Source organism: Punica granatum, unplaced genomic scaffold (genome assembly GCF_007655135.1).
Source record: "Punica granatum isolate Tunisia-2019 unplaced genomic scaffold, ASM765513v2 Contig00055, whole genome shotgun sequence".
Taxonomy (NCBI): domain Eukaryota; kingdom Viridiplantae; phylum Streptophyta; class Magnoliopsida; order Myrtales; family Lythraceae; genus Punica; species Punica granatum.
This window is the reverse complement of record NW_022204061.1, coordinates 18,801-43,465: the sequence shown is the minus strand read 5'-3', so window position 1 is coordinate 43,465 and position 24,665 is coordinate 18,801. Positions and strand designations below refer to the sequence as shown.

Here is a 24,665-nt window from a genome sequence, read left to right as displayed (position 1 = left end):
GAATACCGTAGAAATCCCGAAAAAATTGTAATCTTAGTTTTTTTTTTTTTGGTTATGGTATTTAAATTATTTACTCACTGTATTCTACGATTTGCCAACAAAAGGAAAAGGAATATGACATTTAGTTGCAATACTATACTCGTCATATTACAGAAAATAATTACTTTCCAACAAGGTATTGGCAATATAGATTCACCCTATCGGGTCAGCTTCGAGCTGACTCAAGAATATCAGGCCACTGGATTCCTACGCTGGCTCGGAAAGTGCCACATCTGGCCCCATTTATTGACTGTTAGACATTACCTACCGAGTGGAAATTCTATAGATTTCGTGACTGATTTTAATTTCAACCATTTGTGTGTTATCCTCTTGTATAAAACTGTTAAATTAAAGTGCGAAAACTTTTTGCTCTCTTTTTTTGGTAAATAAGACAGAGCCTAGGCTAGAAAGGGAAAAGGCTGACAAATAGAAAAAGAAAAATAGAAAAAAGAATGGAGAAGATCATGCATTCGGCTACCTGACGCTAGAGCCAGGTCACATCGGATCATTTCCTTTTGGATTTTTATCCTTTTTATTATATCAGTAAAATTTCTTCCGAAAAATATTTTAAAGAATATTCAACGTTTATCACAATGAATATTAGCAAATGGAAAAAATAAATCCATGCAGGGAAGGTTTAGGTCTTGTTCATCTTGAGTTTTGACGTGGAGTCGTGAACGGAGAAAATTCACGAAAACATTTTACCCGGTCGATCTGATTTGGACCTAAATTAAGCTGTGATTCGTGGGCTTCCGAATATAAATGATGAAATAAAAAATAAAAAAAATAAAAAATCAGTTGAAGGGAAGGAGAGAGGCAACTCTATATCATTAGATCATCATAACATCAGTGCTGCAGTGCAGTGCTATCACCGCTGACGCTGAGAGCTTCCAGCTTCTTCTTCTCCTTCGTCTTCTTCCCGGTCTCAAGTCGTAAGCTTTATACTGATTTCTTGTTCCTCATCAATCACAACTCCTTCCCATTTCTGATTTAAGATGTTGAATGCTTCGTAGAACAGCTGACGGCATCTGATCCTGTCGATTGTATTCTGCTGCGCTATCAAGCTTTACAATTGTTTCATGGGACTTTTTCCGATTAATTTCATCGGTACCCGCTGACCCTGTTTGTCAATAATCCTTGTGTTGCTGCATTCGCTCTAGTTGATTGGAAGAGTTGTCGAAAGATTTGATTGACGACGTAAAGCTTTGAACTTTTTATTTTACTGAGTCATTTTTCACAATTAATCCATTTTTTTTTATCTGGGTTTTGTGTGGTTGAAGCGAGATATCCTTTCCTTTCATCCTCATTTCCCCCAGTTGATGAAAGGAGCTCAATTGCTGTGATTACTATGTCTGATGGAAAGGTTGTATCGGTTGAGTCTTTCGATTGTTACTGCTTTGAGGAGCTCAAAATTCCAGTTTTTTAGATAGAATCTCGAAATCGAGTTCATTACATAAAGTTGGAGCTGCTAGATTGAATTTCGAGAGACTTTGTTATACTTCCGATGCTGTTAATATTGATTTGTCTTCTCGCTTGGTTCGAATTTCAGGCCTTTTGATCTTGGTATGGGGAGTGCTAATGTTGAAAAGCTCAGATTTTGCATTGACAGAGGTGGGACTTTCACTGACGTCTATGCAGAAATCCCTGGACACCGTGACGGACAAGTTCTGAAGCTCTTATCCGTAGACCCTGCCAACTATGAAGACGCCCCTGTGGAGGGGATCAGGAGGATCCTTGAGGAATATACCGGGGAGAAGATCCCACGAACCTCAAAGATTCCAACCGACAAGATTGAATGGATAAGGATGGGCACAACTGTGGCCACGAATGCTCTTCTTGAGAGAAAGGGTGAGAGGATTGCTTTGTGTGTGACCCAAGGCTTTAAGGATCTGCTGCAGATAGGCAATCAGGCCCGGCCTAACATATTCGACCTCACAGTGACAAAGCCTTCAAACTTGTATGAGGAGGTTATTGAAGTTGATGAGAGGGTCGAGCTCGTTTCACCTAATGAAGCTGATGATAAGCGAAGCTCCTCTTCCACAGGGCCCATTAGTGGGGTTTCTGGGGAGCTTGTCAGAGTTATAAAGCCAATTGATGAAGAATCCCTGACCCAGTCGCTGAAGGGTTTGCTCGAGAAAGGGATAAGCTGTTTGGCTGTAGTTTTGATGCATTCCTACACTTATCAGGAGCATGAGATCGCAGTGGAGAGATTGGCTCGAAGAATGGGATTCCGCCATGTGTCCCTGTCCTCAGCCCTAACCCCGATGGTTCGGGCTGTTCCTCGGGGTTTAACCGCCACAGTGGATGCGTATTTAACACCAGTCATCAAAGAGTACCTTTCTGGATTTATATCTCGATTTGATGAAGGAGTGGAGAAAGTGAATGTTCTGTTCATGCAGTCGGATGGTGGGCTTGCCCCAGAGAGCCGTTTCTCAGGTCACAAGGCCATATTATCCGGCCCGGCAGGAGGTGTGGTGGGTTACACTCAAACCCTTTTTAGGCTCGAGACTGAGAAGCCACTCATTGGGTTCGACATGGGGGGCACGTCTACAGACGTGAGCCGTTATGACGGGACCTACGAGCAGGTCCTAGAGACCCAAATTGCTGGAGCAATAATTCAAGCCCCTCAGTTGGACATTAACACTGTGGCTGCTGGTGGTGGGTCAAAGCTGAAGTTCCAGTTCGGGGCGTTCCGCGTGGGGCCCGAGTCGGTCGGTGCCCATCCTGGGCCTGTGTGCTATCGCAAGGGTGGGGAATTGGCAGTTACTGATGCAAACTTGATCCTAGGCTATGTCATTCCCGACTATTTTCCGTCCATCTTCGGCCCGAAAGAGGACCAGCCATTAGATGTTGAGGCCACAAGGAGAGCATTTGAGAAGCTCTCCGAGGAAATTAATTCTTATCGAAAGAGCCAGGACCCTCACACAAAAGACATGTCTGTGGAGGAGATTGCTCTCGGCTTTGTGAATGTGGCCAATGAAACAATGTGCCGCCCTATAAGGCAGCTGACAGAAATGAAGGGCCACGAGACAGGCAATCACGCACTAGCTTGTTTTGGAGGTGCAGGTCCACAGCATTCCTGTGCTATTGCTCGGTTGTTGGGAATGAGGGAAGTACTAATTCACCGATTTTGTGGCATTTTAAGTGCATATGGAATGGGATTAGCAGATGTTATTGAAGAGGCCCAAGAGCCCTATTCGTCTATTTACAGCAATGAATCAATCCTTGAATCCTCTCGTAGAGAAGCTATGTTATCCGAGCAGGTGAAGAAAAAGTTACTCAAGCAAGGGTTCAAAGAAGAAAATATAACAACAGAGACATACTTGAATCTGAGGTATGAAGGCACAGATACTGCAATCATGGTAAAGCGACAAGAATGTTCAGGGTTTGACTATGCTGTGGAGTTTGTGAAGCTCTTTCAGCGAGAGTATGGCTTTAAACTGCAGAACAGGAACGTGTTAATATGTGATGTCAGAGTTCGTGGGATAGGAGTTACAAACATACTGAAGCCGCAAGTCCAGCACCCTGCTTTGACTACAACCCCTAAAGCCGAAGGCTGTTATAAGATATACTTCGGGAATGGATGGCATGAGGCACCTCTGTACAAACTCGAGAACATGGGTCCTGGGCATGCTGTGCTAGGTCCTGTTATCATCATGAACGGGAACAGCACTGTGATTGTGGAGCCCATGTGTAGAGCAGTTATAACGAACTACGGGAACTTAAAGATTGAGATTGAGCCTGATGCTACTAGTAGCACTTCCAATGTGGCAGATAATAGCAAAGTCGCCGATGTGGTGCAGTTGTCGATCTTCAATCACCGTTTTATGGGATTGCCGAGCAAATGGGGCGGACCCTACAGAGAACTTCAATATCAACTAATATAAAAGAGCGGTTAGACTTCTCGTGTGCGCTTTTTGATCCTGAGGGTGGGCTCGTGGCAAATGCCCCGCATGTCCCTGTCCACCTTGGCGCCATGTCGAGCACTGTGAAGTGGCAACTCAAGTACTGGGTAGAAAATCTGATTGAAGGAGATGTTCTGGTGACTAATCATCCCTGTAGTGGTGGGAGCCACCTCCCAGACATCACTGTTATTACTCCTGTTTTTGACAATGGGAAGCTTGTGTTTTTTGTAGCAAGTCGGGGCCACCATGCAGAGATTGGGGGAATTACCCCGGGGAGCATGCCGCCCTTCTCGAAGTTCATATGGGAGGAAGGGGCAGCAATCAAGGCATTCAAACTAGTAGAGAAGGGGGTGTTCCAAGAAGAAGGAATTGTGAAGCTACTTAAATTTCCGTGCCCTGACGAGTCTTCAGGGAATAAGATTCCAGGAACACGAAGATTACAAGATAATTTATCCGATCTTCACGCGCAAGTAGCAGCAAACCAGAGAGGGATCTCATTGATCAAAGAGCTGATTGGGCAGTACGGGTTGGAAACTGTCCAAGCATACATGAAACATGTACAGAGCAACGCAGAACAAGCTGTGAGAGAGATGCTCAAGTCTGTCGCAGGCAAAGTCACGTCAGAGGAAAAGATGGTCACAATTGAGGAAGAGGATTACATGGATGACGGTTCAAGCATAAAATTGACACTCACGATCGATCCTATCAAAGGGGAGGCAGTCTTTGATTTTCATGGGACTAGCCCAGAGGTCTATGGGAACTGGAACGCCCCAGAGGCAGTTACTGCTGCAGCAGTGATATACTGCCTCCGCTGCCTAGTGGACGTCGAGATTCCGCTCAATCAAGGCTGCTTGGCCCCTGTGAGAATTATTATCCCTGAGGGTTCATTCCTCTCACCCAGTGATAAAGCTGCAGTGGTGGGAGGCAATGTGCTGACGTCGCAGCGAGTGACTGATGTTGTCCTCATGGCCTTTCGGGCCTGTGCTTGCTCTCAGGGTTGTATGAATAACTTAACCTTCGGGGATGAAACTTTTGGGTACTACGAAACAATCGGTGGTGGGAGTGGGGCCGGGCCCACCTGGAATGGCACTAGTGGGGTCCAGTGCCACATGACCAACACACGGATGACTGACCCGGAGATCTTCGAGCAGAGGTACCCTGTGCTTCTTCACAGGTTCGGGATCAGGGAGAACAGTGGAGGAGTAGGGATTCACAGTGGAGGAGATGGGTTGGTTCGGGAAATCGAGTTCAAGCGGCCTGTGGTGGTGAGTATCCTTTCAGAGAGGCGAGTGCATGCACCGAGAGGGCTGAATGAAGGGAGTCCCGGTGCCTGTGGAGCGAACTTTCTGATCACAAGGGATGGCCGGGGAGTCTACCTTGGAGGTAAAAACACAGTTAGTGTTCAGCCGGGGGAAATCCTTCAGATCTTGACTCCGGGAGGTGGCGGCTGGGGCTGCCCTCATCCCTAGCTCTGTTCTTGTATGTATTGAACTCCAACGCAGTATATGATCTTCATGTCGAAATTTTCGGACTTCTTGCTCTCAAATTACATTTGTTTGATCGAATAAAATCTTAAGTCATTTTTTAGTATTCTAATCTCGGAGGATTCTCACTCCTTACATACTCCTACGTTCCTAAGAATCATATAATTCTCTGTTTCACCTACATCAACTCATTTCATCGTCATTGGTATCTTCATCCCAAGAAAGAAGGTCAAGAATGTGTCACGACACTTATTTCTTATTGATATGATAATTGCTATTGCAGTTCCATCATATATAGGCAACTCGGAATTAACAAGGGATAGAATGAAAATGTTTAGTTACATAAGTTGGGTCCGCTTTACTATCTGTCCACTATAACTGCTTTCTGCTGCTATTACATCGATCCGGTGTATTCCAATTCGGCATCGTTCTCACCTCCATTACTCAGCCTGAAGTTGACCTGGTGGCTCACTTGGCTTTCACCCGGAGCTCCAACCACAAAATCATACTGTCCTAGGACGAGAACCCGTGTCCCCTCCTTGTCTGCCATGCTTAGGTCCTTACACACATCCATTCTCACCATAACGGTCACCGTCTTCCCTGCATCAACATGCACCCTCTCAAACCCCACCAGCTGCAGATTCGGTGCACCTACCGGAGCCCGTGATCTTGAGGGTTTCCAGAACACCAAAACCACATGATCTCCTGCCCGCTTCCCGTTATTCTTCACCCCCACCAAGAAACTGACTACCAGTCCGGTGCAGTTGACTGCCGAAACATTCACAGTCTGGGCATTGGAGTAAGGACTATGTAGGATGGCTTGGCTGGAAAGATGATCCTCGTTCATGGTCTGAGAGGATTTCGGTCGGACAGTTATTGTAGTAGGGGCAGATACCATGGTCTTGGTGTACCTGGAGTAGCTGAGCCCATGGCCAAATGGGTAGACAGGCTGTCCTGTGTAGAAACGGTAGGTTCTTCCGGGGAAGTTCGTGGAGGTGTTAGCTCTCATGTTCATGTCTGTCATTGGCAGTAGATCAACATACTCCTGGGAATACCATGTGAAAGGGGACCTCCCGCCTGCAAAAATAACCATCGGCCATAATTTGTGTCGAAGAAGCGGTGAACCTGTAAAATTGCTAATTTTATCTTTGAAGCATGACAAATTGTCTTTTTTCGAGTTAAAGCTTATGTTGGTCAAGTGAGTTTCATGTTGTCTCCGTGCCAGGTCGGGCCGTCTTGCCATGTTGGCTAGAAATGGAACGAGAGGAGGAAGGGGGAGAGAGATACATACTTGGGTTGTAATCTCCAAAGATGACCTGAGCTATGGCCTCTCCTCCATCCTGACCAGGGTATCCTACCCACAACATTCCCCCGATCTTATTGATATTCTTTGCAAACGAAACATCAATGGGGCCTGCTGACATAACAACAAGAATGACAGACCCTTTTGTCGCATTAGTCACTTGCATAACAAGCTTCTCCTGGAATCCAGGTAGCATCAAGTTCTCCCGATCCAACCCTTCCGCTTCAATCGACTGGTCAAGACCCACAACCAGCACTACCACATCGGCCTCTCCTGCAGCCTCCACCGCAGCTGGTACCAGAGAGTCATCAGCACACTTCACGTCAGCACATCCCACTTCGTACGTCACAGTCGCCAAATACTTTTGCAGCCCCTTCAACGGGCTAGTGTAGCGGCAAGGTACTCCTGCATAGTTGCTTATCATAGTGGAAGTTGCATTGCCGTTTTGTCCAATAACTGCTAACCTCTTGGTCGTGTTTTTGGAAAGAGGAAGGGCTCCATTGTTCTTCAGCAATACTATTCCTTGCTTTGCTGCTTCAATTGCCAGTAGCTGGTTCTCTTCGGTGCATACATCTTCTGGGCCCAAATCTCCAAACTCGAGGTATTGCGGGTCCCCGTCAAAGAAGCCTAGCCTCATCAGGACGACATAGTTGTATATCAAGGACTCATCTACGACCGACTCATCCACCTTCTTCAAGTTAACAGCATTTTCGGTGTACTTGCCAAGGAAATCTCCACAGTTCATGTTCAGACCTGTCATACATAATTTCTGGAAATGATGAGAAAACTCGGAAGAATTTATCAGTTTAAGTTTTCTACACTGAAGTACAAGAAAATTCATGGGGTTTTACTTTGATGACAATTAGGGTCATAGCATAAAAACGTTGGATGATATATGATCAGATGCATTTCTCTACGAAAAACGGGAAATTTCTTCTCAACTCTCCTAAAACAGAAGTGGAAGGCTTGTGATCGAATATACCTGCTTTCAGGGCAAGGGCTACAGCGTCTTCAGGCGTGTTGGTGTAGTGGAGTTGATCATAATAAACCTCAACGGAGTCACAGTCGGAAACGACATATCTGCCCAAGACACAGGATATACATTAGATGTGCATCACAGGAAAAGCATAAAAGCAGTAGATCACAATATTTGAACAGAACGGACCCATTCAATCCCCACTGGCCTCTGACAATTCCCTTCAGCAGATCAGGATCGGCACAAGTTGGGATGCCGTTCACTCGGTTGTATGAACACATGACACTACTTACATGTCCATCCTGAACGCAGCTCTTAAACGGGGGCTGAAAAGTGTCCTCCATGTCTTGTTTTGTCACCTGCAGCGTCACAGCAAGTCTTATGTTGTAACCATTTGCTGTTTTAGAATAACTATCTCCTTTGTTTCAATAACTTCCTCACTGTTACCTTCGCATCAAAGTGAAACCGATCAATATCTTTCCATTTGTCCAGATCGTATGCGGTGTAATGCTTGCAGCAGCTAGAGACCTTCAGCCTCTCGCTCGTAGGGCTCACTTCCTGAAGACCCCGAATATAGTTAACTGCATACCTTGACACAACTAGTGGGTCCTCCCCGGGTGTCTCCTGCCCCCGGCCCCACCTTGGGTCACGGAACACATTCACATTCGGGCTCCAGTACGTGAGTCCAGCGAGGCCCACGTTGTGCATTGCCCGGGCCTCGTTGGACACGACCTGGCCCATCCTGTACCACAGTGAGGCATTGAAGCTCGCAGCGGATAGTATAACTGCGGGGAAGCTCGTGGCCCCGGGCACGGTTTCGTTGAAGTGCACTCCCCTTCCTACTGACGAGACACCATGGAGGGCTTCTGACCACCAGTTGTAGGGCGGCACTCCAAGCCTAGGAATGCCTGTGGCTCGGTCTACTAACTGCTGCACCTTTTCTTGGAGAGTCAGCCTCGAGACCAGGTCCATGGCCCTGTCTTGGTAAGGCAATGAAGTGTTGCAAAAGGGGAATCCGCTCGTTTTTGGGTCATTGATATCACAAGCATACTGTTGAAAAGCAACCGGAAACTGGATTATGAGCACAATCGATAGGCAAACCAGGAAGAGAAGTTTGTCTTTCATGGTTTCCCGTACTCAATGCTTCTCGTTGTAGTCATGAACACTAACAGCACTAATACTTAAATAGTGCTCTGATCAATTAAGGTTGCCCAAATGCCCATCTTGGGTTTTTCTTTTTCACACTGGAAAGGGAAGGTTGCTTGTGGACTGAGATATAGGCAGGCCATTGCAAATTTGGGACAAATGATGCTTCGGAGAGTCAAAAGCCTCTCTACCTCTCTTTAAGCTACGATACTGATTTATATTGGTCTGCAGAAGTGATTCATGGTCCAGCACGAGTCGGGACCGGCGCATTTAGCTAACCAGTAGCAGACACATCGAGCTCAATTGTGTCTAGGAATAGGTGTGCTGTCTCATCGATTGTCCTGCCTTTTGCTTTTAACGGAAGAAAAGTGACTTTTCTTCCTTTTGCAGCAGCAGATTAGTATAATGGAGAATCATTTGAAGTAAGCATAATTAATATCTTCTTTGCAGTCAGATCTAGTCTCCACTTCATGATTCAGTAAGTCGATATTTTACTAAAACGGGAAGTGATTAGCCACGCACTTGCCTTTGAAGGGAATTCGTAGATACCGGCACATTTCATGAATGCGCATTCACAAGCTTCCAATTTATTAACCTTAAGATCAATGAGGCCGCATTAAGTACGAGAAAGTGAAACAGGAAGCAAATAAAATCACCACGTAACATATCCCTATGTGATGTTATTACCGGTTCATTCTGTTTCACCATTATTGTTCGATACCGCTGAAGGCATGGCATCCGACAGCCTGTGCCAGTCGGCCTGCCTGTTTTGAAAAACTAGCAGAAGGTCTTTCAAACGCTTCTCGACACGAGGGAAGTTGCACAAATCCCGGCACATCCCTGATTTCACTGGTCTGGGACTACAGAAATATCGGCCAATCTATCCGTACATTGATGTGGAACTCGGGCCATCACATTGACAGTGCAAATTAATTCTGAGCAATACTTCATGTCTAAGCAAAACCCAGCCCAATTGAATTCTATGCATAATATAAGCAGAAGATTTGGACATCTGGCAGCGGTTTTAACCCCCTTTTTTTTTTTGTTGAAGCCAACGGTTTTAACTACCATTTCCTTTTGTTCATCCCTCCATTTTTTAAAAATTATTGAATTATAAGAAAAATAGACAAAAAAAAATTACCACCAAAATACTTATCTTTATCATCTTTCCCTTGCTATTCACAGGGTGATAACAGCTCGACTTTGGAATATTTTCTGACCAAAAAAATCCATTTTCCGATGACCTTTTTGTTCTTTCAACCCTTCAATCCCATAGAGAGAGAGAGAGAGAGAGAGGGAGAAGAAGAAGATTATGTTTCTTTAGTTTTAATATCGAAATTAGCCGAAATTCTGCAAGTACTTGGAGGGTTGTTGATTTGATATTTCAATAACAGCATGGCTTCTTTGAATTCCGGGGTCCTTGTGAAGCTCCTCGAGGACATGAATGCGGAGGAGGCCGCTTTGGATGACCGGAAGCCTGCCCTCTTACAGATCCGAAGCATTATCCCCGTCCTGGCAGAAGGCGATCTCTGGCCTAACCAGGGGTTCTACCTCAAGGTCTCCGACGCCTCGCACGCAATGTATGTTTCCCTTCCGCACGATCAGGATGAGTTCGTTCTTTGCAACAAATTGCATCTCGGGCAATTCATATATGCTGATAGATTGGAAACCTCATACCCTGTACCATTGCTCGTTGGTGTCAGGCCCTATCTGGGCCGGAACTCGTGCACCGGGGCCCGGAAGGGCCTCATCTCGATCGACAACCTGGTAGAGATTGGTGATGCATCCAACCAGGAACTGGTGAAGGAAGTAATTAAAGATGCAGAAGAAAAACCGAGGATGAAGGTCCGGTCCACGAGCACTTCCGGGGCAGTCCCTGGCATCAGGACTGTTAGGAATATGGCCCAGAAGTCTTCTAGAGAGAGGGATCTGTCTGATTCTGATTGCTCAAGGAAGGTCGATAGGGACAGCGATACGGAGAGCACCATATCCACGTGTTCTTCTGTTTCTCGGATCTCAAAGAGAAGAAGCTGGAATGATGCAGATAATTCTAGACTAGATGAGATTCTGGAAATCCCGAGTATCAGGCGCAGACTGAAGCCCATTCGTCATAGCCCCAGCTCTAGTGTAAGTCCAATCTGCCCAGAACAACATATCAATAAAGGGCTTTTTGATGTGTTGTTCGTCTAATTGTTTATTTACTCATCTCGGCAGAGTTCCGTGGTGCATCTGAGGCATGACAGCACGGTTGAATTACCGATTTCCAAGGCATTGAGAAAGAGTAAGAGTGTGCTATCACCAAAGGCGTCAAGGAATTTGAAGAGCAATAAGGTCTCCGCGACCTCGAAAAAGACTACTAGTGAGGTTTCCTTGGATCAAACTGCTATTTTCAGTTCCTTAAATAACAGGACCAGGACAGAAGACACAATCGTGTGGGCTTCGCTACCGTCGAGTTTACTCATGCTCGGCAAGGTACTTCAAATACATACAAACCAGAATGTTGGAACACTATTGTCTTAATCACGTTCGAAACTGTAGCAACATTGATCCAAAATGCAGAGGTCTTTTACATGTGGAAAGTGCATTTATTTTATCTGCAGGAAGTCCTGAAGCGGAGAGATGCAGCATTGCTTGCTTCCATGGAGGCTCTGCAGGAGGCTGCAGCTGCCGAGAGATTGCTCAAATGCCTAAGGTCAGTAAACTCGATTCAACTTCGAGGAATAGTATGGAATACAGACGAACGGAACAGTGCTGAATGGCAAAACAGAACCATACTATGCAGCCATCCTGTTTTCTCTCTATATCTCCATTCCTAAGTACTAAAGACGGTCTGGCAGGACATGATTATTTAGATTAGTTGGGACATCAGAAAACAACTTCCTTACGGAAAATATTACGGAAAAAGTAACGTCTGAAGCTATTTTCGGTGGAGACCTCAACGATTTACTAAACATAATAACCACTATTATCTTACTAAACTCAGAAATAATCTAGGCTTCGTTTGGTCTCAGAGTAGAATTGAAATTCTACTCCATTCCATCTCTGCTTACTATTTTATTAATTCTTCCCCCCTCAACCGGTTTTTCAGTGCATACTCGGAGCTTCAAGCGGCAAATTCAGAGGATCGTGAAACCGAGGCATTAGTCGATCAATTCTTCAACCTCCAGGATGACTTATCCCGGAGTCGACTGATCGTTGAGTCCCTCAATATCAGAACCAGATCGAAATCCTCTGAACCTGAAGAGGAATCAAACAAAGATGTACTGAGAGTAGCATCTGAGAGGACGAAAAATGCACAATCCTGGATAAAAGCTGCTCTGGCATCCGATCTCACCACGCCAACCTCCACTGAGAAGGCAAGCGATTATGACAATAGCCTGAAGGGCACATGCACTTCTCGAAAGCTGAGCAGTTATGAGCCAAAGGTTAAATTGGGAAGCTCAGATCGTAAGCTTGAGTGGTCGAGAGGAAGTTCACTGTGTGCGACAGGTGATTTGGCAAGTTCTCTGCAGAACGAGAGCAGGGCATTGTTTCTAGTCTTCGTGGAGCAATACTTGGATGGCCTTCGACACAGATTTTCTCAGGAATCAAGCAACGCGATGGTGGGAACGATGCTTCAAATCAAGAAGGTTAGCGATTGGATTGATTTGATGGCCAAAAAGGAAGCAAACTGCTTAAAGAGCGGTTCTAAATCTGATGATTCTGAGTTCGACATCTATGGAAGGGTAAAAAATAAGATATATAGAATTCTTCTCATGCACATTGAGAAAACTGCCATGGTGTGGGAAGATATGAGCGAGGCTTCTGTGGATTAAAAAGTTTGTTGGAAAATTTCCACTAGCGGACACGGGAAAATGTTCGTGTTCGGGTCCTAGCTATGTAACATTTATTGTACAAACATATACAGGAGTACTGTCAGATACAAAAAGGAGGAAAACAATTAATTACGATTTTCTTCCGGCAAGTTCAAACCATGCAGCAGTCGGTAGTAGTATAGTAGCCTCCAAAAATGAACCAACTAACGATGGTTGGAGCAGTAAATTCTCAGACTAACACCAGCTACGTAAGCCTTCCTAGAATATGCTGTCACGGAAGTGTCTCGATTCTTGAACCTGTCACTTGATACCCAAGCAGCAGCTTCATCTTTTTGCAACCTATATAATTGGTTCCATGTTCTGATACTTGGTCGGGAAAAATGGCAGTCTAAATAGTGAATTTACTGAGCTCTTCTTTTGGCGTCCTCAATATGGAACATGAGCTGCAAAATGTTGGAGGAGATTCGAGTGGCAGGCAAGTAATCTTAAATTCTCTGGTGACTTTTTCCTTGGAAGAACTGAAGGTCAGTTGTTTTAACTTTGTCCCAACATAAAACTTCACAAGCAAGCCATGAAGGATAGGGAGTCCTGCAAGATTAAAATATCCTTAGGAATTCGCACTAGTTCTGAATCTGATCCAAGCATTCAGCTGAATAAATGGACCTAAGTTTAGAAAGTGACAAGATTTAGGGCTTAGTAAGTTGCTAAAGACGCGGGACGGGACTTCAACACATGCCCTATGTCTTGTCTAGGAGCCCTACAAACATCCATCATATGATAGCGAAGCAAATACTTAGATTAAACCATGATCTGAGCTACTCAGATTCAACTTGCTGACACTCAAATTCGACTAATTTTTTTAGCTCCCTAGAAGACTGAGCTGAGCTCAAGCACATGAGTTGAGCTGCAGCTTGAAAAATAATACTCGATTTTTCTCAGCTCCCGTTTTGCGAGTCAAGTTAAGCAAGACCTAATGAAGTCTGGAAAATCATCAGAAGAAAAATACATCCACCAAATTTCTAACAATACAAAGAAGAGGAGAGGAAAAGAAAAAAAGGTCACTAATATTTTCTACGAGCTGTTGTGTGAAAGGATGGGCATTAAGAAGGAGAAAAAAGAAAAAAGGCTGCATCACTTCTAGGCCTACCTTCTCTGCCGAGGAATCAAGAAATCGACCAATTGCTGCCAGATGGTCCAACAACAAAGCCGACAAGATTTGCGACCCGAACGGTATTGATCGACGAAATATTAAACAATATAAAGAACTCACTCTGAACGTACAAGAAGTAGGAAGAAAACGTGCTCAATACATGAGAGAAGCAAATAGACAGACCGTGAGACGAGTGATTGTGAATTTGTGACTGAACCGGCAAGGGCACTGACTTCACAGAAAAATAACTCCCCAAGAGCACTTTCGTCCTAGAAAAAGATAAGAAGAGAATATAGCCCACGGAAATTTCTTCATCGAGCATCAGAGACATCACGCATAAAGGTATTTAAAGTAGGAAAAGTACATTCGAGGTAACAAACATTGTATTACAATTCAAAGCTATGATGCTTCACTAATACTTAACTAACTGAACTTAGATTCAAATTAATGAATTCAGCTGGTATAACTGAACTGATGTCCTTATAACATTAACTTTGAGTCTTTTTTCCTCTAATACCGACCAAGTGAAGCAGGCTATGAATCTGATGAGGAGTCGTCCAAGAAGAAACTAAGCTCAAGGAAACCCACCTCAAAGACTTCTATATTGTCCCTAACTTATGTTATCATGCTCAAAATTTATTTATGACTATAAACTTTGTCAGAGGAGAAGCTTACCCTGAATCGAACGGCAAGCCAACCTGGTCACAATCCATAAAGTTTGGAGTAATGATCTGTTACAAACAAACAAACCCAATGCAGGAAAAGTTTGGGAGTCAAAGACGAAAGGTTATACAAAAATTCATCAATAGCAAGTGACTGAAGATATTGTTGTACGTTATTACCATGAGAGAGCTGAAGAGATGTGCGAATGATGATCGCGTAATATGCAATCACATAGAGAACCAAGAATGGAAGTTCTGTCCTCTTCCATGACACAACATTCTTGTTATTATTCTTAATAGCCGTTTTTCTTTTTGCAGCTATTCTCGCATCGCATGAGCATTGACACTTCCTGCCCCTGCAGATGATCCATTGCCCAGAAAGCCATAACCATGTTATCAAATGCATTAACCTTTACAAACACGAAATCACATGAATGAGATGGGAATACGCTCCATTTCAAATGCAAAAGCTGGAAATTGGATCTGTTGAGCTCATAAAAAAAAAAAAACAGAGACTAAAATTCCAAACTTTATCACGACGATGGCTCCATCTGTTCATTAAGTTCAGTCTGAATTAATTTTGATCACGGAGAAACAGAATCCAGCGACTGCCCAAATGGAAGGCCGAAAAGCCACTTCCAAGCTCTTACTTGGGCAGGTGAAAGAAGGAGTGGAACTTCGAAAGTATATCGAAGTTGCATTCATGTTAACCAATCGAGAAAGAGATTCACAATAACCTGCAGAAGTAGGGGAAGCCATAGCCAACATGGGCAGAGCAGAGTCGGAGAGGAAGAGGCCTCTGGGCCCGTTTTGAAGGAGAAGGAGACCCAAGACGCACAACTTCAGTGAGACTTAGGCCCACGGGTAACGTGGTTCCTATTATTTGAGTCCGTCTTCGTCGATTTTTTGAATAATTCATATCAGGTCTTTTTCCCGGATGGTCACTTGTACCTTCACAACGGTCGCATTTGCAATGAACTGTGGGGCGGGAGTGCGATTTGATGGCTTAGAGGTTATACAATGGGCCATTTGTGGGCCAAAACATAAAAATTCTCTCTCTTTTTTTCGATGTGAACTATAATATTCGAAAACTCAATTGGACCATAACTAATCCAGTTGAGCCACACTGGCCCACTAAGGGGTAAAGCTCTCCCAGCGTGAAGCGAAACAAGCGTCAATCCATTTGAGCCAACATACTTGGTTGAATCTCTCAGTTTTTCTCCACAAATGATCATGATTGCTTTCGTGGTTATTTACTCTAATCGAGCCTCATTTTTGCAGATCCAATGAATTTAACATTAGAACGAATGTTATAAAATATCATTTCAAAATGATATCCATTGAAACTTTGCAGATTGTCGAATGAAACATGGTGAGATGTACATGATATATATATATATATATATATATACACATGTAAGGTGATGCTACAATTGAGAGACTTGATCGGTAATTTAACTAGACGACGCTTGCTCGGTATGGCCCTCAATTTTCTCAATTTCCAAAATCCAGCCATATATTCTAGACAGATACAGCAGAAGACAGAGAAAATCATTGTGGTCTTAAAAGATAATTCTTTGAACAATTACCATTTTTTATTGCAGAAGAATGGTTTATTGCAGAAGAATAGTCTTTAATTCCATTGTCAGTTCAAGCTGGACGAATCGAAACCAGAGAAGGTTATCGATCAATCGGTACGTCCATCATCACTTTACGACTGTCTCCATCATATTATCTTATTGATCTGTCCAATGTCCATTCCGTCGTAAGCTACGGGAGCGTACATCTACCGTTCACCTGAGCTCAAAAGCTGCACAAATTCGTCACCAAAATTATATATCACTGCATAGATCTAACTAGATATTAAATACGTATGTAAATTACAAGGAACTCCTTTCCATATGCGAATTCATAAGGGCTTCTTTGCTCTATTTACCTCAATTGGCAATTGCAAGAACTTCACATAGTGGACGGGTTCTTCGAGCATCGTGCTTATATCAACCTGTTGAAGCACAAAACCTAACGTCGATCAAGTCTCAAACCCTAAGATGACGTAAATCGGAGTACCCGAGCCTCTTCACTAAAATACAACGATTTATTGATGTTGTTTGCTGCCATAAACCACATCGACGATCCCCAAAGTGAGGCATTTGATCAATTGAAAACTTCTTCATTAATTAGGTTTATATCCGATCACATTGAATCTCTCCAATCAATCATAAATGTGTCTATCCTCAGCTCCTCTAGGTTTACAAGGCCAAGTTCCACTAATCTAGCTCCCCATAATAATTTCATCGATTGATTATTTTTGCTTGACTAATATTTTATGCTCCATTGCACGACACACACGTCGAGTCCATATAATATAAAGATACTTTGATCAAATCGAGTTCCAATTTTTTTTCAGTGGCCGAAATGTTTTTTTTTTTTTTAAGAATAACTTTTATGGAAACAATGAGGTGTCTATTTGGTCAGACGCAGTATAAATTAGAACTTCAATTTCATGGTTTTTCTAATTTTTAAGTTATTTTTAATTGCTAGATAATTAATCAGCTATTAATTGCTCCCATTAGTTCTTCCTGATGGAGCTGTTAAATGCCAGTAATCAACTAAAAATTTGCAGGATTTCAAGCTCTCTTTTTTTTTTTTTGGGTGAAATCAGGTTTTTCTTGGCTGAATGATGAAAGTAGAATTTCGAGTTTGAGTAGAAGGTATTATCCACCTTTCAATATGGAAGCTTCTATATAGAGAAATGTCCATATCCATTCAACAAAAAGGAAAATCTTCGGTTGCCTAAAAATTAACAAAAACTAGTCTTTCGTTCTTTCTCTCTCCGTCTTTTATTCTTTCTTTTTCCCTGTATGTATAATTACATATATTTTGGGAAAATAAAGAATTACGGGACACCATTTTCAAGCTCACTGATGACTGACCTAACATTAATTGCTCTTTTTCTTGAAATTTTATTTATCTTTATTTTATGCTGTTAAAGTTATTGAAATGATCGCTTACGGGGTTCCATCTTTCTTGCTAGGAAATAGAGACAATCAGGCAACATGATAATCATATTCAGAGTTTAAGTTTATACCAATCCATATAATATATATTACTTAATTAAATATTGCTAATTATGCTTACAATTATACTTTCCTATATATTTAATTTGTTTATTCCTTCTCAGGGTAGGAAAAAAATAATCAATAGCATAGTACACGTCTCCATGTCTAATATAAGATCAAGTAGTATACATATATACATACATATTACTGTGTACGCTCAGAATGTCGAATCATGCGGCTTATAGAGCTAATAACAGTTATATATCAATTTCATTACAGATTACAAATTTCTCATTCGACGTGCAAGCTTCTTACGACCCCGGGCTTGCCATCATGGCATTATCTATGGAATATGAGTGATTGAGTGCATTGGTTTAAAATTAAGGTAAATTGCACTAGTGGGTCAAAAAGTTTTACAAATGTTTCAATATGGTATAATTTTTTTTTTGCTACTTGATGGTACAAAATGTTTCAAAGTTGTTTCAATATAGTACAAACCGTCATCTCGCTATTGACGCTGTCAAGCCGACGTTGATGGTGCAAAATCGATTTTTGTGGGACGTTACATGATGGTACAAAATATTTTGAAGTTGTAACTTAATAGTACAAAATATTTTACATAAGTTACATGATGGTGCAATATTTACAGTCTTGTAAAGGACGGTTTGACGGCGTTAATAGCGAAATAACGGTTTGTACTATACTGAAACAATATTGAAATATTTTGTACCATCAAGTAACCAAAAATCTTTTTGTACTATATTAAAATATTTATAAAATCTTTTAGACCACCAGTGCAATTTACGTTTTATGCAATAATTTCGGCCACAAAAGTTTCGAATGAGGATGGCCAGCTCAACTTATACATACCAACAAAAAAGAGGAACTCTATCTTGGTTTGCGGACCTGAAATGATATGGGCCTGGCCCAATTATTTTTCATCATTTTCAAGGCCCGGCCCCTTTCGCTCTCCCCGTTTCCTCCATTGGTTTCTTCATCCTCTCTCTCTGTGTCGCTGTCGCTTTCGCTTTCTCTCTGTCCGATCTGCAGGGGCGTTCTTCCGCCCCTGAAGCCGCCTTGCCGTTGTCCACAGCCCGCAGAAGATATTGAAGAAGGTGACAAGTTTTGGAATTGTAGATTTCTGGCTTAATTGGATTGATTTACCTGATTTACAGATGTTCATTTGATGAGTTGAAATTGGCTTTTTGTGGATTGTCGCCTGCGGGGAGGGAAGATGAGTGAGGTGTTTGAGAGATACGAACGACAGTACTGCGAGCTGTCGGCGAACCTTTCGAGGAAGTGCTACGCAGCTGCCGCTCTTGATGGAGGTGATTTTGGAACTTCCACATGCCTTTTTGTCGAATTTTTGTTCATATCTCTCCATCTACACCTTCACGGTCGGTTATTCATGGTGATCCAGCAGTATAGATGAGCAAATGCATGCCTTTCGGCAATTCTTCGCCAATTTCAGTGTTGAATTGAATAGCATATGCATTGCTGGTATAGGGCTGACTCGATTATCTGATCTGCAGAGCAAAAGAAGCAAAAGATTTCGGATGTGAAAGCTGGAATTGATGAAGCGGAATCATTGGTAATTGGGTTGTAAAACCGATCATGTAAAGAGAATCTGCCTCTTTCTATTCATGGAATGTGACCCCCTGCATTTCTTGGTTAGATTCGGAAAATGGACCTCGAGGCAAGAAGCTTGCAGCCGAACGTGAAGGCAGTGCTGCTTGCTAAGCTCAGGGAGTACAAATCGGACCTTAACAATGTCAAAACCGAAGTTAAAAGACTGACTTCTGGTGGCAACAATTTGTCTGCCCGAGATGATTTATTAGAATCAGGAATGGCTGATGCTCTTACGGTATGTCTGAATCTCCACAGCTACCTCAATGATTGAACAGATGTTGCTGTTCTTTAGTCCATTGTTTAGATTTTGTGACAGTAGAATGTCATATGGTAAATGTTTCTTCCCCCTCTCTGCTGTGTGATGATTCCTTGTCGTTACTGTCCTTTCGATGTTTTGTGCATTCTCCTATTGACTCTGAGTTTCTAATATGGTTGATACAGGCATCAGCTGATCAAAAAGGGAGGCTGATGATGTCAACAGAAAGATTAAATCACTCTGGTTATCGGATCAAGGAGAGCAGGAGGACAATGCTGGAAACAGAAGAGCTTGGTGTGTCAATTCTTCAAGATTTGCATCAGCAGAGACAGTCTCTACTTCACGCTAATAACACTGTTAGTGAAACTTGCACTTTCTTTTCGAGTACTGATGGGATGTTCTGATAAAATCGTGTGTTTTATTCCCTGAGCTCATCCTAACTTTCGCGTACAACATCCTGAGACTTGTGTGGCTATTATGGGTAGATAGAAATGTCGTATTACTTGCCAGAATATGTTTCCTATAGCGATTCATTTTTCTCACAGCTTCACGGCGTAGATGACAACATCGGGAGGAGCAAGAGAATCTTGACTTCCATTTCCAGGAGAATGGACCGGAACAAATGGATCATTGGCTCTATAATTGCTGTCCTTGTTGTTGCCATCATATTGATACTGTACTTCAAGCTCAAGTAGTGGATCTGCCGGTTCTTTCTTCCCTTTTTGGTTTCCAAGATTCTACCAGAGATGAGTCAGGCCTGCCTCTTGATTTTTCTGGCTCGAGTGTCTTATTCATTCAGTTTGTATTTGTGTTTTTGAGTGTGAGTGATGATATGTGAAACAGTTAACTGAATTTGAAGTGTGGTGAACAAAAATTACGCAATGCAAAGCATGAGCAAGTAATGGTGTAATTTCTTGTAGGGGTGAGTGTTTTGTTTTTTGATTTGGCTTCATCGATCATCAGGCTAATGTTCACTGGAATTTTGATTCGTAATCCACCCACTGGTGGAGCTTGGCAATTTTGCGCGCTACTTATTAGTGGATCACAGCGACTTTCCAATGCCGTTGAACTACAGGAGAGATGGAATGAGGATCCCACCAAGCTGGAGCATGCATATTCTGAATCAGTGGTCTCGTGATTGGGATCTGAAGGCAATGCCCATTCTGCCGACACTCCCAAACACGACAGTTCACGCAATATGACCCGCAACTGCAAGCAGTATGTCGAAATGAAACTGATTGAAATGCATTGATTTCAGCTTCTAACGTTTTTATTCTCAGGAAGCAATAACTACACAATAATACATCTTGAGGACGTATTTTTTCCTTCGACCCAATTCTCAACTTAGCACAACAAAAGGGCATGCCATGAAAAGGTGAAGAAACAGAAACTCTCATCTTTCACAAGATCAATATCACCCCATCAAGGGTCAGGCAAGTATGAGAACGCATATATATGGACGAGATTTCACCGATGAACAAACTATTGCTGGTCCTCATCAATCGGATCATCTCCAAAACCCCCTTGCGCGATTCTGTAGTAGAGGATGCCCATAGTCGCTAAGCATGCTCTGCACAAATTTCCAAAGGTTGAATTAACAGATGCGAGGGCTACTGTTTCTGACATACAGCAACATTAACAGTGCGTTTGGATAGGAGAGAAATGGAGGGAAAGGAAAGGCATACAACTTTCCCTCCCATCCCCTCCCCTCCTCTCCCCTCCTCTCCCCTCCCTTTCCTTTTCCCTCCATCCAAACGGAGGACAAAGTTACTGTTTCCGAAAATCGAGTAGCACCAATGAAAAAGAATGCAAAACAAGGTTTTGGAAAAAGAAAAAAGAAAGTCCATCTTCCCTCCCCTTTTTAAGCATAGTTTTCACCAATTACTTGATGAGCAGGTAAAATCTGAGGTGAAGTAGTTACATGATTGCGATGAATAGAAGTATCTTCTGTGGGTCCGTCCTTGATTTTTTATGGCGCAGACGGCCCTCTGAAGCATCATCTGTATTTAATGCATCTTTACGTGGTGGCGCAGTGACTGGCAGAGTAGGTAATGAACTGGACCAGAAAGGAAGCAATGCTCTGAGGAACTTACGGCGAAATGAACCTGAAAAGAAACAGCCCATTGAATCTATACTGAACTATGACAGGCATATGTGAGTTTATGGATTCAAATGATTCCAAAAGTACAACTCACCTCTTCGACTGTATTTTTTTCGATTGCCATCTTCATCATCGGAGTAATGTGGGACATCAGAACTTTGCTGATCAACAGGAAAGGCACCCTTCCGTGTTGTTGCACCGGCCTGAATCACAGCTCCATCAAGATGCCACAAACATCAATGTCAACGATCGCACTGATTTACTCATTCATTTTATAATGGACCAAGAATAGATCATGTGTCATTAGAACATAAGATGCATAACTTTATCAATTGAATCACTTACACCAACAGGACTAGTACTTTTCATGAGGTTCCCAGCAGAGCTAGGAACATCTACCTCCACGATGTCTGACACAGATAATTTAGATCCTGTACCATTTGTAGGTATATATCCATCATTTACAATTTTTCCATTGTTTAGCGATGAAGCTGACGTGGACAGCAGAGGTGGATCCGAGGAAGTTTTTACTACTGGATGGTTTCCAAACAAGTTCTTCTCTATGCCAGACTGCAAAGATTAAGATAAAATGATGTAAATATTGATTTTTAAGAACTGGATCTGATTTTGAAAATCCTGATCTTGATGATCAGCATGTAGAATAACATATCGTGGATATTATCTCATGCAGTAGATGCCAGAGATATTTGTTACGAGGTTGCATCAATATCTACACCAATGCTAGTGAGCTATACACACGAATACAGACTTGAAAATGAAACTTTGTTATCTAGCTTCCTGTATATTAACCTTACGGAGAATTCGACTAAAAGCACACCTGCAAAATAGCTTCCCTCAGTAGTGAATGAAAGCGCGATCCCGAATCCTTGAAATTCTTAGGAGGCCATAACTACAGCAGCAAAGCGCATAAAAATGGTCCATATCAGGCAAGAAGAAATTGTTAGATGACAAGGATATATGAGAAAAAAACAGTGTGCCATCCATAGCGATAAAATCAGTAAGTATAAGCAACGGAAGAATGGAATAAAAATAATTGAAGAGGTTATTGTCAGAACTAAGGACAAGCAGATGGCTGCGTATACAGGTTACCATAAATAAACTAATCCTAACAAGGAAGGACAAGCGTGCATGGTTGCTCCAATTTCTTGATAGTAGAGATATATATAGCTACAACCAGAATATTCAATCTCCAAAATATATAAAAAAGAATGTGCCATCAGAATAAGATCATGGATTCCGCAGAATACCACAAATCAAAACGTTCCTAATTAACTCTTCATCTTGGCTTCAGTTTTCTTGCTAAACAATGAGAACCGGAATGCAGTGTCATTAGTCTTTCAGAACCAGAAGTACAATTGTTAACATGTACATGCAGAAAAAGAAGTGGCCGTGGTAAATTGTTAAGTTATTGAGTTCATGCAATAAATAACTCGCTGAGTGAAGCCTGAACTTACTGATGTGGAACATGCAGGGCATACATAACCAGCTGGTGCAGTATGCGGAGGAAAGCTTTTAATGTGCGATACCAAGCAATTTGTATGTACGACATCTAAAATAAGCACAGAGGGAAGGCCCATCACATAATTGATAGCTAAAAATCCATAGTTTTTTTTTTTTGAAAGAAATTGACTTTTGGTAAGGCTCATGAATAGCAACAAGAGAAAAGGTCAAAAGGAAAACAGCAACATACGCAGGCAACCCAGCCGAGTGGTCTCAGAAGCATTCCCCTCTTCAAGAACAGATTGACACTTGCAGCAATTAGGAGGCCAGTCATACTCTCCATCAATAACCCATTCCGAGTAAGTACGAACCTACAAGCTCACAATTGATGCCAATATTTATAAATCTAAGCTCAAGATCAACAGAGAATGCACAATAAAGAAGGATATAATTAGGACAAGCATCCAGTACAGACAGATATCATCCCAACATCAAGGAAAAATATAGAAATTCTGCACAAAAAACAAAAATGAACCAGAAGAAAATGTTAACAGAAGAGTGGTTACAAAAACATATGCATTTAAAAATGACATCACTGACTACATTTTGTTGACAACAACCTCATTCCACAGAAAAAAACAACTTACTTTGCTGGAGCAACCAAAGCATATAAATGGAGGAAGGATTATACCAGAGTTCAACGTCAAGGTTATCAATAACCAGTACTTCATTAATTACAAATTTATGAAATTTCAAAAGTTTACAATCTAACATTCTTTAAGAACTTATTTGCCAACCAAGATTAAAACACGCATACCACATGACTTACCACACATATCCGATGCTCCGCAAAGCAGATGCATTCACCACAAACTGGTACATTGTGCACGAAACAGTACAATTTAGTAGCCTGCAAAATTGAAGACATGCATATTTAAGGTTACATATTATTATACATGATATAGCTAAAACATGCTGCCGCTTTATTCGGGACAATTGTTACCTCTGAAGAAGCATAATGGAAGCTAAATAACCATAACTAAATTGAAACCAACTTCATTCAGCTGTCACATAAAGGCGTATCTTTGACTCATACAGCTATCGAGTGCGGAAACGCCGAAGTCTCAGTTTTTCCTCCTAAATTCTCGAGCTCTGATTACTGCCACGCCAATTTGATTTGCCCCAATTAACCTAAAGACATCAAAATCAAACCAGAAACCTAAAAGAGCGCCAGTAAACCTCGATCAGATCTAAACCTCCAGCTCCAAACACTCCATCACCAACGCCCCCGTCACTAATTGAACATCCCAATGCCTAACGCGGCCAACCGATTATTACCTTGCGGCATTTGCAGACCACCATTGCAGTGAGCAGCTAGCCAAGTTGAAGACACGACCGGGTCAGCAATCACTGTCAGTGCACACTATACCAGCTGAGCATGAGATTGCTCTGCCTGGAAAACCGGAGATTCGAGCTGAATTGGGAGAAATCTCGTCAGGGCGCAAACTCGAATCAGCAATTGGCAGCTCAGAGATGGATCTGAAGCAGAGACAGAAGATGCCTTCCTGCCGATCTCTCGCAGAAGAGGGAAGGCCAACAGAACCCGATTGGTCGAATTTACAATTACTGCCATGTCGGAGATGTATGTTTCTGTTCTAAGTTCTAATCCATTGTCTTTA

At 42.4% G+C, this 24,665-nt stretch overlaps 5 protein-coding genes across 7 annotated transcripts; 3 read left to right on the top strand and 2 right to left on the bottom strand.

The window, feature by feature from the left end:
- The first annotated feature begins 986 nt into the window (after window positions 1–986).
- LOC116189979 (5-oxoprolinase-like) lies at window positions 987–5,540 on the top strand. The gene is given in 3 exon segments (XM_031519647.1): window positions 987–1,146; window positions 1,589–3,870; window positions 3,873–5,540. Coding segments are annotated over 2 exon segments (3,807 nt in total). The 5' UTR covers window positions 987–1,146; window positions 1,589–1,604; the 3' UTR covers window positions 5,414–5,540.
- A 117-nt stretch (window positions 5,541–5,657) lies between these two features.
- Window positions 5,658–8,878, bottom strand: LOC116189980 (probable beta-D-xylosidase 5). Its single transcript, XM_031519648.1, has 5 exons — window positions 8,155–8,878; window positions 7,897–8,066; window positions 7,714–7,811; window positions 6,720–7,484; window positions 5,658–6,505 (listed from the first exon to the last, which is right to left on the bottom strand). The coding sequence occupies exons 1-5, from the start codon at window positions 8,830–8,832 to the stop codon at window positions 5,823–5,825; spliced, it is 2,394 nt and encodes a 797-aa protein (XP_031375508.1). The 5' UTR covers window positions 8,833–8,878; the 3' UTR covers window positions 5,658–5,822.
- Window positions 8,879–10,069: 1,191 nt separating this feature from the next.
- On the top strand, window positions 10,070–13,153 carry LOC116189981. The gene is made up of 4 exons (XM_031519649.1): window positions 10,070–10,980; window positions 11,068–11,325; window positions 11,454–11,545; window positions 11,942–13,153. Exons 1-4 carry the CDS (start codon window positions 10,249–10,251, stop codon window positions 12,666–12,668), a joined length of 1,809 nt encoding a protein of 602 aa, XP_031375509.1. The 5' UTR covers window positions 10,070–10,248; the 3' UTR covers window positions 12,669–13,153.
- Window positions 13,154–18,496: 5,343 nt separating this feature from the next.
- LOC116189975 (vesicle transport v-SNARE 13-like) lies at window positions 18,497–20,343 on the top strand. The gene is made up of 6 exons (XM_031519644.1): window positions 18,497–18,654; window positions 18,774–18,867; window positions 19,072–19,130; window positions 19,215–19,403; window positions 19,610–19,780; window positions 19,970–20,343. Exons 2-6 carry the CDS (start codon window positions 18,774–18,776, stop codon window positions 20,117–20,119), a joined length of 663 nt encoding a protein of 220 aa, XP_031375504.1. The 5' UTR covers window positions 18,497–18,654; the 3' UTR covers window positions 20,120–20,343.
- Window positions 20,344–20,645: 302 nt separating this feature from the next.
- On the bottom strand, window positions 20,646–24,602 carry LOC116189974 (zinc finger protein-like 1 homolog). Of its 3 annotated transcripts, none has more exons than XM_031519642.1 (9): window positions 24,325–24,602; window positions 23,990–24,177; window positions 23,816–23,896; window positions 23,237–23,357; window positions 22,364–22,435; window positions 21,871–22,095; window positions 21,620–21,728; window positions 21,346–21,529; window positions 20,646–20,994 (listed from the first exon to the last, which is right to left on the bottom strand). In XM_031519642.1, exons 2-9 carry the CDS (start codon window positions 24,001–24,003, stop codon window positions 20,907–20,909), a joined length of 894 nt encoding a protein of 297 aa, XP_031375502.1. In that variant the 5' UTR covers window positions 24,004–24,177; window positions 24,325–24,602; the 3' UTR covers window positions 20,646–20,906. The 3 variants fall into 3 exon arrangements, with proteins under 3 accessions (XP_031375502.1, XP_031375501.1, XP_031375503.1); XM_031519641.1 differs by lacking the exon at window positions 23,990–24,177 and adding an exon at window positions 23,001–23,095 and having other exon boundaries at window positions 24,325–24,600; XM_031519643.1 differs by lacking the exon at window positions 23,990–24,177 and having other exon boundaries at window positions 24,325–24,601.
- Window positions 24,603–24,665: the final 63 nt, after the last annotated feature.

Excerpts from the sequence above, each read along its gene's own strand:
- LOC116189980 (XM_031519648.1), bottom strand. The coding sequence starts at position 8,832 with ATGAAAGACAAACTTCTCTTCCTGGTTTGCCTATCGATTGTGCTCATA. Across the intron at positions 8,067-8,154 it reads GGTTTCACTTTGATGCGAAG|GTGACAAAACAAGACATGGA; the intron begins GTAACAGTGAGG and ends GTGACGCTGCAG. Across the intron at positions 7,485-7,713 it reads AGCCCTTGCCCTGAAAGCAG|GTCTGAACATGAACTGTGGA; the intron begins GTATATTCGATC and ends TATGTATGACAG.
- LOC116189981 (XM_031519649.1), top strand. The coding sequence starts at position 10,249 with ATGGCTTCTTTGAATTCCGGGGTCCTTGTGAAGCTCCTCGAGGACATG. Across the intron at positions 10,981-11,067 it reads GTCATAGCCCCAGCTCTAGT|AGTTCCGTGGTGCATCTGAG; the intron begins GTAAGTCCAATC and ends TCATCTCGGCAG. Across the intron at positions 11,546-11,941 it reads AGATTGCTCAAATGCCTAAG|TGCATACTCGGAGCTTCAAG; the intron begins GTCAGTAAACTC and ends CCGGTTTTTCAG.
- LOC116189975 (XM_031519644.1), top strand. The coding sequence starts at position 18,774 with ATGAGTGAGGTGTTTGAGAGATACGAACGACAGTACTGCGAGCTGTCG. Across the intron at positions 18,868-19,071 it reads AGCTGCCGCTCTTGATGGAG|AGCAAAAGAAGCAAAAGATT; the intron begins GTGATTTTGGAA and ends TCTGATCTGCAG. Across the intron at positions 19,131-19,214 it reads TTGATGAAGCGGAATCATTG|ATTCGGAAAATGGACCTCGA; the intron begins GTAATTGGGTTG and ends TTTCTTGGTTAG.
- LOC116189974 (XM_031519641.1), bottom strand. The coding sequence starts at position 24,348 with ATGGTGGTCTGCAAATGCCGCAAG. Across the intron at positions 23,897-24,324 it reads TGGTCTGCAAATGCCGCAAG|GCTACTAAATTGTACTGTTT; the intron begins GTAATAATCGGT and ends TCAATTTTGCAG. Across the intron at positions 20,995-21,345 it reads CTTCTATTCATCGCAATCAT|AGCATGCTTAGCGACTATGG; the intron begins GTAACTACTTCA and ends AAATTTGTGCAG.